This window comes from Oikopleura dioica, chromosome 2 (genome assembly GCF_907165135.1).
Source record: "Oikopleura dioica chromosome 2, OKI2018_I68_1.0, whole genome shotgun sequence".
Classification (NCBI taxonomy): Eukaryota; Metazoa; Chordata; class Appendicularia; order Copelata; family Oikopleuridae; genus Oikopleura; species Oikopleura dioica.
In genome coordinates this window covers 10,100,501-10,113,482 of record NC_137292.1, presented here as the reverse complement: position 1 = coordinate 10,113,482, position 12,982 = coordinate 10,100,501, and the positions used below count along the sequence as shown (strand labels likewise).

Here is a 12,982-nt window from a genome sequence, read left to right as displayed (position 1 = left end):
TAGTAATACCTTTCCAAAAACAAACTCTGGAACGGGGCAGCTGTTAGTTTTGGAAAAGTTGGAAACGGTTTTGGATTCCCGTTGAGGAGTTCTGAGATCCTCCGCCACTCGACCAGGCGGCGCCGCCTTTTCTCATGTTCACTTGTTCGAAACCTTCGGGCGTCTGAAATTTTAAACGTTCTCTTCCTTGATTTCAAAGGAAAATCTGACTGACCGTTTCTACAGAAGCACCAAGAGTAGGGAACTCAGCCACGGAATCAACGTTGATATCTCTGTTCCTCCGACCGGGGAAGCCAGAGCTGAATATCAGGTTAGTGTTACTTATCGAGCTTTGGCTAGAAGCTCTATTAGGAAGAAATAAAGTTCATGGTCCATGAATTAAAGATGGAAGCGAGTAGACTTGACTCAAATTGAAAAACTCTCAATTTCTTCAGATGAACGTATGCGTCGTTATTAGAAAAAGGTTTGTTTTTAACTTACGCGGGTGGTCCACGGCTGACAGGAGCGGCTTGTCTTTGCGAGGGAGGAACGTATTTCTTCGGCTGGTTGGCGCTAGATTCAGCCTGAAAGAAAGCGAGTGAATTCGCGACGCGTGAGAAGCAAGACTGCCGCGCACGATAAGGAGCAGAAAAACAATTAGAGTGTCTAATAGCGATAAAGATTCATACCGGACTCGCTTTTTCCTCATTCGAGTCTGCTTCTTCATCCGCGTTGTCCTTGTTGTCTCCGGGGAGTCCAACGTTGTTCGACTGCACTTCGTTTCCAGTAGTTTTCCAGCCGCTCTCGGCGTTTTCATCGTCCGATCTCTCCCCTTCTCCTTCTGACTGTGGCCCCTGAATGGATTTAAAATAAGCTGGGATTCACGACGGCGGGGTAAAATAGTGTCACGTAGTTACCCATTTACTATTCGTTTTTATATTAACGTCGTAACAGATATCGATTTTGAAGCATTACTTTGATGGAATCGAAAGTGTTGCGACAGAAATCTGTAAGGAATGAAGTATGTATTCTCCCGGAATTGGATTATACTGTAACAGTTTATAAAATAGAATAAGTAACTCCGTGGAAAAAAATAATTCATGGATAAATGAGAAATCGAGAGCATGCACTAAATGTAATTAAATAAAGCTTGATAAATGAGGAATCAAATTGATTTTGTCTTGTTGACTCGTAATTGACAGATAATTGACTGTAACTACGACGCCTTACCTCCTCGCTAGGCTGCTAAAAAAGGTGTAAATGGGGTTGAAAGATTAATAAGAATCTTAATAACTTCAAGCATTAAATAAACTTTTACGTATGACGCGCATGCTTACTCTTTCTTCCAGCTCGAGTCGTTTCATCCCACCGACAGAGTCAAAGACGAACTCCTGCTCCCCGGCGGCCTCAATCCACTCATCCTCTTTCTCTTCCTTAAGACCAGATGTTGTATTTTCTTCAGTAGTGTTTCCTGAAGTGACAAATGTTACTTACATTATGCGCGTTAGAGTTTTTAGATTTCTCGTCGCGTCCCAACTCTTCACCCTTAAATATATCCTCTGCGGTGACGACTTTCGTCTTTTTCGTCTTCTTCGTTCTCTTTTTTTCCTTTCGGTTAAAAAAGTCGTCCACGTTGTCGGTCATTCTAAGATTCAACTCTCAACTTTTTTTGCTTAGAAAAATATCGGAACATCTTTTTTTGCTGAAAGCTTTTTTGAAGAACAGAATATTTTCAAATCGGGAAGTTGGATAAATCAACGAGAAATCGAATGAATCAGGAATAAATAATTGTATTACTACTGTCAGTGTCCACTGTTAATCACGTGGACGCGACTAGAGGTCTGACTAGACTTTTGTCTAGTTCTTCTTCTTTTGCTTTGAGTGGTTGCCCTTAATCATTTGCTCGAGCATGTCCCACTGTTCATCCTTAATTCGGTTTTGAGCGTTTTCATCAGATTAGCTGCGTATTTACCTTGACTTTTCTCAGTGCATTAAATTCGCCGGCGAGAGCATTGAACTCTCCTCCATCGAAAGTGATAGTTTCTCCATTGAGCCAGGAGGCGTAATCGGAGACCATGAAGGTAGCAAGGTTGGCGATTTCTTCTGGCTCACCCAGTCGCCCAGTTGGCAGGTTTTTAATTGCGTGGTTCATGAACTCGCCGGTGGGGTCGAGTCGAGAGAAGGCACCTTCGGTGTAGATTGGACCGGGCGCGATGCAGTTGAATCGCATTCCGTAGCGGCCCCACTCGACGGCCAGGGACTGGTGGAGCGTCTCTACACCAGATTTTGCGCAAGCAGAGGGGACAACGAAGCCAGAACCAGCTTTGGTGTAGTGGGTGGTGATTGCAAGGAAGACGCAGGGTTTCTGAGCGGCGATCGCTCGCTTGCCGGTTTCGAGAGTGACATTGATCGAGCCCTGAAGAAAAAGTGGTGCTTCTCTGATTCTGCAACGGTCATTTACCTTGAGCACGATATCGATAACGGAAGAAAAAGCGTTGGTCGAAAGTCGCTCGGTGGGCGAAATAAAATTGCCCGCCGCGTTGTTGATCACAATGTCTGGGACGCTCGATTGGTCAACGATTGACTGTACTGCTCCCTTTAAAATAGCTTCGTAAATATGAAAATATTATTGGACGGAACCTTGACAGCAGCAGCATCGCGGACGTCGCAAGGGGCGAAGACGACTTGATTTCCTGTCTTTTCGGTGATCTCTTCGGCAGTGGCCTTGAGAACGGCTTCGCGACGTCCTGTAATGGCGACTGTAGCTCCCAGGGAGGAGAGGTGGGTCGCCATACCCTTCCCGAGTCCGGTTCCGCCGCCAGTGATGAATGCAACTTTGTTGTTGAAGGGATCCTAGCTTCTGCTGAATCTCCCACTTCTAGCGTAGTTTGCCTGCTCTCTATATCTGGACGAGTGAAGAAAACGAGTAAAGTATCTTTGACGTCTGTATTTCGAGCTGGAGTAAAATAGAGGTTAATTCACGAACTGCGTGAATTACCGAATGGAGAGAAATACACGGCGGCGACCGAGCAAAGCTCGATCTAGATAAGCAAGTGACCTTAGGGGACGAGGGAGTCTAACGAATCTAAGATCCCAATACCCCCCATGAGACTGAAACGTCCTCTAAGGCCAAAGTGTGTGATTTTTGCAGGAGTATAAGCGTAAGATGAGTAACATGGCAGGTTCGAAACGTCGAGGCAGTCTGATTCGCGTTAAAAAACCCTTTTTTGGGAAAAAGCTTGAATCAGATGCGAAGTTTTCGTGATGTCCGAGCGGTGATGACATGAAGGAGTAGCTGCACATGTAGAAGAACTCAAAATACGTCGGCGACGGTAAACTGTGATAATTTCCGTACCTTTTCAGGCCCCGGTCGATGAATAGGGGACCTGAGTGGGGCAGTACTTGCGCTTAGTCGTATGACTGACCCGAGTTTGTGCCGATGTTTAGAGGTTCGACGGGCCTCGTTTCACGGTGTGCTCGTTTTGTATGTTTCGGGAGATGAGCTGCTCCAACTTCGGTTAAAGTCGCATTCGGATCGGCGCCGGCTGAGTATTGACGATCTGGTGAAGACTTTGGACGGGTTCTTTTCTTGCTGTTTTCAGTTGCTGAGCCCTCAACTACTGTTGAATTTTGTTTATCGACTGACATATGGCTATTGTCGGGCGCAGCAACCTCCGAAATCACTGTAGCATCAGCTGACATGTCCTCGGCAGTTTCATAAAGAGTACCACCAGAGTACCAGCGATCTGACGGCTCGGCTGGAGCTACCGACGAGTCCAAAATAGATGTAGCGGTTGTATCTCCCAGATTTTCCATGTCCAATCGGCGTCTACTTTCCAAAATAGGTGATAGAGATGATCTTGGCGGTTTTTCCATAGCAACCATCGGAGTCGACGCGACCTGAGAAGATTTCCTCCCCCCATGCGACTTCGACCCGGACTTTTCCATCGGTTTGGAAGTAGGAACAGGCGATTTTTGTGGGACTTTCGACTTAACGATTTCGGTTAAATGTGGGAATACGTACTCGGCCTCGTAGTAATCAATCCAGCGTAAGTCGTGATTTCGTTCTGCGGCGTGAACCACGTGTTCTCGATGGATGAAATCACGTTGTCCTTTTTTATCTTCGACCATGACGACCCAGTCGTTGCTCGAAACGGCTTTCAGGGGACCTACCCAGCGTTCCTTCTTGCTTTTAGCGTCGGTCAGGTTTTCTCGCTTAATGTACACGACAGCGCCAGCGGGGATTGGTCTCGGCTTAGGCTCGTTTTTCAGCCTGTGCTCCATGGCTCGGTCAGCAGCTTCCATCGCAGTTTTCACAATGGCTTCCGCCGATTTCGCTAAAGCTCCAACATTGAGACCAAACACCTGAGGTGTTTCCGCTGTCATTTCTGCGCCAGTAGAGTGGGTGAAAGTACTTTTTCGGCCAAACCAAACTTCTCGCGGTGAAATTTTCGTGCTTTTGTTTTTCACACTATTGAGCGCGCGCATCACGTGGGGAACGCAGTCGGCCCAAGTTTTTCGACCGGAAGATGAGTTGACCATGCAGAATAGACTGTTTTTGATAGTCCGATTCGCTCTTTCTGCGAAAGCGTTTGATTGAGGGTGAAATGCGGTACTTATTGTATGTTTTATCTGGTTAAGCTTACACATTTCGTCAATCACGCTTGCGCAGAAGTGGGTACCTCTGTCACTGTGTAGATGTTTCGGCAAGAAATCCATGGGAAGGAAGACCTTGTAGATGAGCGCTTTTGCAGCGCAGATAGCAGTGTCGGACCGCGTCGGAATGCACCAAGTGTAGCGAGAGAAAGTGTCCGCCACCACCAAATAATACTTGAATCCGCCAGCGGGAGGCATACAAGCGAAATCGATCTGAATCGATTCGCCAGCTGTTTTTCCACGACGAAGGGTTCCAAGTGGCGGTTTGGTACGAGTTCCAGCAGATCCTTTTCTGCGTAGGCAAGGGACGCAGCTGTGGACGTAGTTAGAAACATCGTCTTGAAATGAAGGCCACCAAACGTCCTCTAATCGCTCTAAAGTCCGCGGCTCGCCCAGATGACCGGACAAGTCGTGAGCTAGAAAGAGAAAGTGACTTTTTACCGCTTCCGGTACCACCGCCCGCGCGCCAGATTTGAATTGACACATCAAGCACCCGGTAGTGTTATCCAGGAACAGAGCTTTTTCCATCTTGAGTAGAGACGATTGTCGGTGGTCGGAGTCCTTCACCAGCGATTTTATGTCCAGTGGCTCCTTACCAGATTCCAGAAAAGTGATGATTGCACTCAGAGCAGAGTCCTCCCTTTGATAGTCCAGAATGTTATTATAATTCGCTGACACCAACGGAATCTCCATTGGCGCCGCGATAGCCTTGACGTTTACCTTATGTATCTTCACCTCTGATAAAGTGATTTTCTCCGGAAACTGATTTTCGTTCCAGAAAGGGACGAAGACACGTACTGGTGAATTCTTGTCGATTTCGTACTCGCGACCAACGGGAAACTCAGAGTCGTATCCAAGTGATTTGTCGTCCTCGCCAGGTCTGCGGCTCATAAAGTCGGCGAATTGATTTTCTGATCCCTTGATGTAGACAATGTGAAAATCGAATTCTTCCAATCGGCTTTGCCATCGGCTTATTTTAGAATTCTTGAACTTCTTTTTGTGTAGGAAGATCAAAGATCGGTGGTCTGTGTGAATCTGAAAGAATCTACCTTTCAGGAGCTTTTCCAGTCGCTCGCAGCACCAGACAATGCTAAACATTTCCTTTTCTGAAGTGTTCCATTTTCTTTCAGCTTTGTTGAAGGTGTGGGAAATCGCGCTTACTAGGTGCACTCTCCCGCCATACTCTTGTAGCAGGACGCCACCCGCTGCGTACAGGCTCGCGTCTGTGTAGAGATGAAAAGACTCGTCAAAGTTAGGAAAACTTATGACTGGAGTCTCGGAGAGTCGTCGTTGAATTTCCTTGAGCGCCAAATCCGCTTCTTTGGTCCACTTGAAACAATTTGTTTCGTTCGCCGAATTTCGAACATCGTTTATGGGCTTCATTCTGCTCGAGAAGCAACCGGATGAAATAGCTTCGCCCATTTTCGTTTCTAGAAAACCTCGGATCCAATTCAATGACCCGATTAATGAAGCTAACTCCTTTTGGGAGCGTGGGGGTTTCATCTGACGAAGAGCGGAGACTTGCGCAGGGTCCGGTTTGATTCCATCTTCGTTGATGATTCGGCCCAAAAAGTGAGCTTCGGATTGTAGGAAAGAGCACTTTTCGCCCTTGAGTTTAGCGTTAAACTTGCGGAGCGCGATGAATAGGTTTCGGAGAGTGTTGTAATAGCAGCTGAAAGTCTTCCCAAAACACACTATGTCATCGATATAAGAAAGCATCTTTTTCCTGGTGGGGCTTGAGTCGAGAATTGTGTTTACGACGCGCGAGAATATATTCCCCGAGCATCGATAACCGAATGGTAGTCTGCAGAAGGCGTAAGATTTCCCACCCCACTGGAAGGAAGTCTTGTACCTGTCGCTTTTCTTTACAGGGCACTGCCAATATCCACTTCGTAGATCAACTGTGGCGAAAAACTTATTGCCCGGTCCAATGTTCGCAATCGTATCCTCCATGCTTGGGAGATGGTAAGGGTCGGATTTGTCGGAGAGGCATTTGTTCAGGCTGTTTTTGTAGTTGATGCAGAAGCGCATTTCCCCAGATTTCTTAGGAATAGGCAATACCGGGCTGTTAAACCCTTTCTGGTCTTTGATCTCTTCTATTATTTTCGTTTCGAGCAGTTCGGAGATGTGATCGCTGACCTGACCATGAAAAGCTTGCGGAATCGGGTGTTGACTGATGTTTCGACTCGTACCATCAGTCGGGATTTCGATCTCGAACGGGAATTCACCCATTTTTTGACCGTCGCAGCCGAATCTGTCGTCGAATTCCAAACACAGCTCGGCGACCACCTTCTTTTGCCCCGGGTCGGCGTTTGCTGGTAGGGTAATTCCGAGTTTTTGCTTCGCTAGCTGAATGGGGCACCTGGCTGCGTTCTTGTTAGGTGCGTCCAGCTTTGGGACTTTTGGTGGCGGTTGAGTGCGGGATCGATCGCTATCCTTGACCGCTGATCTAGTAGTCAAGTATTTCTTGATTTTGGTCCGCTTCACTCCGTCCAGCTTCACCACTTGAGTCTCAGTTTGTGTGAAGGCTTCGTTGTAGCAAAATGAGAGAGTACGATTCTTATTGTCGACTGTGAAGCTGTCCGTCATCGCATTCTCTAGTATATCGCGGCCCAGTAGACTTGGGTATTTACTGCCTGGCATAATGGTGAGATTCAGGGAGAATGCAGGGCCACCATTGAATGATAAGCGGCAGGGAAGGATACCCATCGGCTGCTCGGCGGGAATATTTGGGCTGAAACCGGTGACCTTGAAGGGACAGGGCTTCAGCATCTGGAGAAATTCGTCGGGAACGTAAGCAGCGGACAGACAGGAGGACTCGGCTCCGCTGTCGACTTCCATCGATACGTCAAAACTTTTAGAGCCCGTAATGATGGTAGCCGAAGCGAAATAAGCCTTTCCTGGTCGCTTCTTCTTCACTGTGTAAAAGTGAACGTCGAATGGTTGGAAATCTTCAACGTTCTTAGTCGTATTTATCTTCTTGGATTCTGGTTGTTTATCGTCTTTCCCATCCTTAGAATCGTTGCTGGCGCGCTTAGCATTCTTCTTCTTTTTGTTCTTATTTCTGTTGAAGTGCTGGGAGACGGTCGCGCTGTCAACTCGATTCTGTCTTGTGGATTGGGCGAGACGGCAGAGTTCGTTGATATCGTAAACTTTTGATAGGCTTGGAAGGATTGCGTTGAAAACGTCTGGTTCTTCTTTCCTAAGATTCAAGTACAGCATCATCGTCGAGAATATGTCAAATATTTCATCGACCCCGGCGTCGGCTGACTTCTCTTGTCGGTAAGAGTTCAAAGTCGCTTGCTTCGCCTCGTTCATCTTTTGCAAGACGTTGGCGGTGTAGTGTGCAAACGGCTTCGAATGGTCGTATTCGACGTCGAAAACTTCGCTTAGCTTCAGTAAGTAGTGACTCTTCGCGGCGAATGATTTCTCTAGCAGCGCCTTGGCCGATTTCCAGTCTTGACAATTCAGAAATTCGGTTCCAAGTGAGCGTTCGATGTTCAAGTCGAAGTGGCTGTACACTGCTGCGATGAAAGGCTGTTCACGTGAAGGTCTGTCGCGGACGTAGGCGCGGTGATAAATGTCGGCTCTGCCCAAGAAGGTGTTGAAAGATGTGTTGCATGCGGCGTCCAGCTTCGGCAAGTCTTGGACGTGACGAGACCAGGTAGTGGCCACCCATGCTTCTTCTCTCATTGTAGCATTCGTAGATTCTTTTCCTTGATCGAGCTCGCAGGTAAGAAGCGTTGTACTGAGCTGTTCTAATTTTACTCTGCTTTCTGTGATCAAGGGCTCTAGGCTTGGCTTAAGTGATTCGTCATTTCGCACTTGTTCTTCGAGGTAGTTTACTCGATCGTTTATGCTTCTTATTTCGGTGACGGTTTCTAGCAGTGATTTGTTCGCCGCCATAGCTCGAAATATATCGGCAGTAAGGGTTTATGGGCCTTGGATTACCTTTCAGGCCCTCAGAAAATACTGCGACTAAAAGTCGCAATATGATGAGCTGAGGTGCCTTTTTGCGCAAACGCCCGACGATTTCTCTGTCCAGCGATTGTCGAAATTTCAAGGTCTGGTCCAAGGGTCGATTCTTCGTAAACTTCTCTCGATTTTTGGTGAAAAGTGGCGAAAGAATTCTGTTTTTCTGAGTATTTTAGGTTTTCCCCGGCGTGCGTGCGTGGTTGCGTGGGCGCGACTTTCGGCGCGTGGGTCGTGGTGGCGCTCGTGTGGTGGCGCTCGCTCGGGGTGGTGTTGGTGTGGTGCGGCGCGGAAAATTCTCTGAGTGGAGTTTCTCCGGCGGCGCGGTGGCGGTTGGTGATTCGGTTCCCCTCGACTCCGCTGACGGCCAATCAGCGTCCAAGTTGCGAAACTTCGGTTGTCGATGGCGGAAAATTTACCTTTTCTCCAACGGGACTACTCTGATACCACTGAAGGGATCCTAGCTTCTGCTGAATCTCCCACTTCTAGCGTAGTTTGCCTGCTCTCTATATCTGGACGAGTGAAGAAAACGAGTAAAGTATCTTTGACGTCTGTATTTCGAGCTGGAGTAAAATAGAGGTTAATTCACGAACTGCGTGAATTACCGAATGGAGAGAAATACACGGCGGCGACCGAGCAAAGCTCGATCTAGATAAGCAAGTGACCTTAGGGGACGAGGGAGTCTAACGAATCTAAGATCCCAATATTGTCGAAAGTTCCAGGAGGAAGCATTGTGTTCTTCATAACCGGAAAAGAGGCCGCTTGCGGCATGGTCTTGTAGCCTGCTTTTCGAATTGACCGGAGAAACATTCTATTGAGCAGAAATTTGTTTCAATTGTCTTGAAAATTGAAATGACCAAGAATTTATAATTATTTATTATTAGATACTGTAACAATCATAAATTGGGCGGGTTTTAAAGAAGTATCGAACTTTGAGAAAACTGTATTTAATACTAGCATCAGTAGTCGACATCTTAACGAGCTAACCGATTGCACAAGAATACAGAAAATAGAGAATCAACATTCAGATAAAGACAGAGAAGGAACATAACATGACGGAAGAATATACTGTTGGACAAGTTGAAACAAGGCTTGAACTGGAAGCAGAAAAAAAGAAAGAAGCAGAGAAAAAAGTGATTGCGTTTTAGTTAATTCAAGACAAGTTGGGAAAAGCTCACCTCTGGAAGGGGGATTATACGAAACGGGAAAGACGACTCAAGTCAATTCAAATATGCGAAAAGAAATTTTGCTAAATGTGTATGTTTTAACGATGGCAGACAGACTAATCGCGGATCAAGTCTGTCTCGCGGATCGAAATGTAACATTGAAAATGCTGTGGATCGCACGAAGAATCAGCTCTTTTATTCGGATTCAAAACTATTTGACTGATCAATTATACCGGTATTTATGCGATGCTTGCCGGCGCCATTAAAGATACCGATCGTCACGGTAGGTTGAACCCAGACCTTATTAGAGCATGCTTCGAATCATGTAATTGAGGATGCCTCCATGTCGGAAGTAGGTGAGTTCGACCTCAGTGTCGAATCTGACCAAGACTTGGATCGATTTGCCACATTCGGTGCGGACAGTAGCAGTACAGCCAGGGGTCACCTTGTCCGGCATTTCGATGGTAAAAACTTCTTTTCCAGAGAAGCCAGCTTTGTCGGTGTTTTCACCGGGCATGTATTGAAGTGGGATGATTCCCATTCCGACCAAATTTGATCTAAAATATAAAGAACACATCTTGTGTTTTTCTTTACCTGTGAATTCGTTCATAACTCTCTGCTAAGACCGCCCGGACTCCTTGCATCCAAGGACCCTTGGCAGCCCAATCACGTGACGACCCAGATCCATATTCTTTACCAGCAAGAATAATCGCAGTAACGTTTTCCTGCTTGTATCTCATCGCAGCGTCGAAAATTGGCAGTTTCTCCTCAGACGGGAAATGAACGGTAAATGGACCGGCTTTCTCGACGAATTTGTTGACAAGTCGAATGTTGGCAAAAGTTCCTCGTGCCATGATTCTGTCGTTTCCTCGGCGACTTCCATAGCTAAAAAAAGAGTTATCTTCCTTGATTCCAGCACATCTTTTACCTGTTGTAGTCTCTTGGCTTGAGCCCACGTTCAGCAAGGTACTTAGCCGCCGGCGAAGTTCTCGAAATCGCGCCTGCGGGCGAGATATGATCGGTCGTCACAGAGTCGCCAAGATTGAGAAGAGCTCGAGCGTTGGTGATGTTGGAGATTGGGGGTAAGTCACGGGTCATTGTTTCGAAAAATGGTGGCGATTGAATATATGTCGATTCAGCGTCCCATTTGTACTGCACGCCGGCATCGACCTCGAGCCGGTTCCAAGCTTCGTTTCCGGTCTTGACGGAGCTGTACGCCTTAAATTTAAGTAATAAGGTGTTGCCGCCAAAAGATCAAACCTTTCTGAACATTTCTGGGATGACATGGGCGCGTTCAACTGCCTGAATGTCACTTCGCTTGGGCCAAATGTCACGGAGGAAAACATCGTTTCCATCACCGTCCTGAGCCAAAGGCTCGGTCTCGAAATCGATGTCGACGCGGCCTGCCAAAGCGTATGCAATCACGAGCAAAGGTGAAGCCAGGTAATTGGCGCGCGTGTGTGGGTGGATTCGACCCTCGAAGTTACGGTTTCCTTTGGAGAAAGATAAAGATTAATCTATTGCGCCTCCCTGTTTCTTACCTGAAAGAACGCCAGCAACAACCAAATCGTTTTCTTCAATGACCTTTGTGACCTCTTCAGCCAATGGTCCAGAGTTACCAATGCATGTCATGCACCCGTAACCAACGATACCGTAGCCAAGCTGCTCAAGGTAAGGAATTACTCCAGACGACTCCAAGTAATAAGAAACGACACCCGACCCAGGAGAGAGCGATGTTTTAATGTATGGTGCCACTTTCAATCCCTTTTCAATGGCATTCTTCGCGAGGAGACCAGCGCCGAGCATGACGGTAGGATTGGAAGTATTGGTACAGGAAGTGATGGCAGAGATGACGACAGAGCCCTGCTTGAGCGTGTATTCTTGTCCTTCGTACAAGAATGGTACGGTTTTACTCAACTGGTCCGAGGGAATGTTGAATCCTTTGAAACCAACAGGATTCGTGAGGCATTGCAAGAAGTCGTTTTTCATATCGGTGACGGAAACTCGATCATGAGGGCGCTTTGGCCCAGAGAGGGAAGAAACAACAGTCGAAAGGTCAAGCTCGTAGACTTTTGAATAAACTGGATCTGTTGAGGCATCGCTGTAATTTCGGAACATACTGGAGATCTTCAAATACTCTTCGATTTGCTTCACGTTCTCGGGGGTTCGGCCGGTTTGTCGGAGATATTCCAGGGAAACCTCATCAACTGGGAAGAAACCGACAGTGGCTCCGTATTCAGGGCACATGTTCGAGATCGTGGCTCGATCAGCAATAGAGAGCTGGGCGACTCCAGGTCCGAAGAACTCGACGAATTTGCCGACAACACCGACTGCACGTAAATTCTTGGTGATAGTCAGAACGACGTCGGTGGATGTAGCGAGATCTGGAATTTCACCGCTGATCTTGTAGCCAATGACTTCGGGAAGAACCATCGAAATAGGCTGAGCAAGCATGACGGCTTCTGCTTCGATTCCACCGACTCCCCAGCCGAGGACGCCGAGTCCGTTGATCATTGTCGTGTGAGAATCTGTTCCGACGAGACTGTCAGGGAAGAGCGTTGAATCTCTGTTGAAGACAACTCGGGCGAGGTACTCGAGATTTACTTGGTGGACAATGCCAGATCCAGGCGGGATAATCTCTAGCCCCTCGAACGCGTCGGAGCCCCATTTTAAAAACTGGAATCGTTCTCGATTTCTCTCAAATTCCAGCTCCTGGTTCTTCTTCAGCGCTTCTTTTGATCCAGCAACGTCGACCTGGACAGAGTGATCGATGACGAGGTCAACCGGGCAAATTGGGTTGATTTTCTTTGGATCACCACCAAGTCGGGCGACGGCGTCTCTCATTGCTGCGAAATCGACGACGGCGGGGACACCTGTGAAATCTTGGAGAATGACTCGAGCGGGACGGAATCGAATCTCAACATCTAAAAGGCGCTTATTATTCAATCCTTCAAAATCCATGAGTACCTTTGCCCTGGTTCTCCTCCCAGTTGACGATGTTCTTGACATCGTCCTCCGAGACCTGGAAGTTGTCACAATTTCGGACGGCAGACTCGAGCAAGACACGGATGGAAAACGGAAGACGCTCGAATTTGTCTTGAGGGATGACGGATGAAACATCGAAATATTTTAACCTCGCTCCATCGACGTCGATTTCTTTCTTCGCACCCTCGTAGATAAGTCCGGTCATTTTTAGTCTGAAGATTTTA

General features: G+C 47.2%; 3 protein-coding genes across 3 annotated transcripts in view; all 3 read right to left on the bottom strand.

Annotated features, from left to right (window-relative positions):
* The window catches only part of LOC145698184 (organic cation transporter protein-like), a 28,171-nt gene extending 26,531 nt beyond the window's left edge, over positions 1–1,640 (bottom strand). Inside the window, exon 1 of the mRNA XM_081775385.1 lies at positions 1,490–1,640. Coding sequence (XP_081631511.1) covers positions 1,490–1,623 — 134 coding nt within the window. The 5' untranslated portion in view covers positions 1,624–1,640. The remainder of the gene's footprint in view (positions 1–1,489) is intronic.
* Positions 1,641–1,765: 125 nt separating this feature from the next.
* On the bottom strand, positions 1,766–9,440 carry LOC145697488 (2,4-dienoyl-CoA reductase [(3E)-enoyl-CoA-producing], mitochondrial-like). The gene is made up of 5 exons (XM_081774698.1): positions 9,318–9,440; positions 2,620–2,822; positions 2,441–2,575; positions 1,952–2,395; positions 1,766–1,905 (listed from the first exon to the last, which is right to left on the bottom strand). Exons 1-5 carry the CDS (start codon positions 9,415–9,417, stop codon positions 1,837–1,839), a joined length of 951 nt encoding a protein of 316 aa, XP_081630824.1. The 5' UTR covers positions 9,418–9,440; the 3' UTR covers positions 1,766–1,836.
* A 14-nt stretch (positions 9,441–9,454) lies between these two features.
* On the bottom strand, positions 9,455–12,968 carry LOC145697487 (cytoplasmic aconitate hydratase-like). Its single transcript, XM_081774697.1, has 7 exons — positions 12,741–12,968; positions 11,315–12,697; positions 11,034–11,266; positions 10,702–10,991; positions 10,368–10,658; positions 10,074–10,330; positions 9,455–9,965 (listed from the first exon to the last, which is right to left on the bottom strand). Exons 1-6 carry the CDS (start codon positions 12,961–12,963, stop codon positions 10,078–10,080), a joined length of 2,673 nt encoding a protein of 890 aa, XP_081630823.1. The 5' UTR covers positions 12,964–12,968; the 3' UTR covers positions 9,455–9,965; positions 10,074–10,077.
* Between the last annotated feature and the right edge of the window lie 14 nt (positions 12,969–12,982).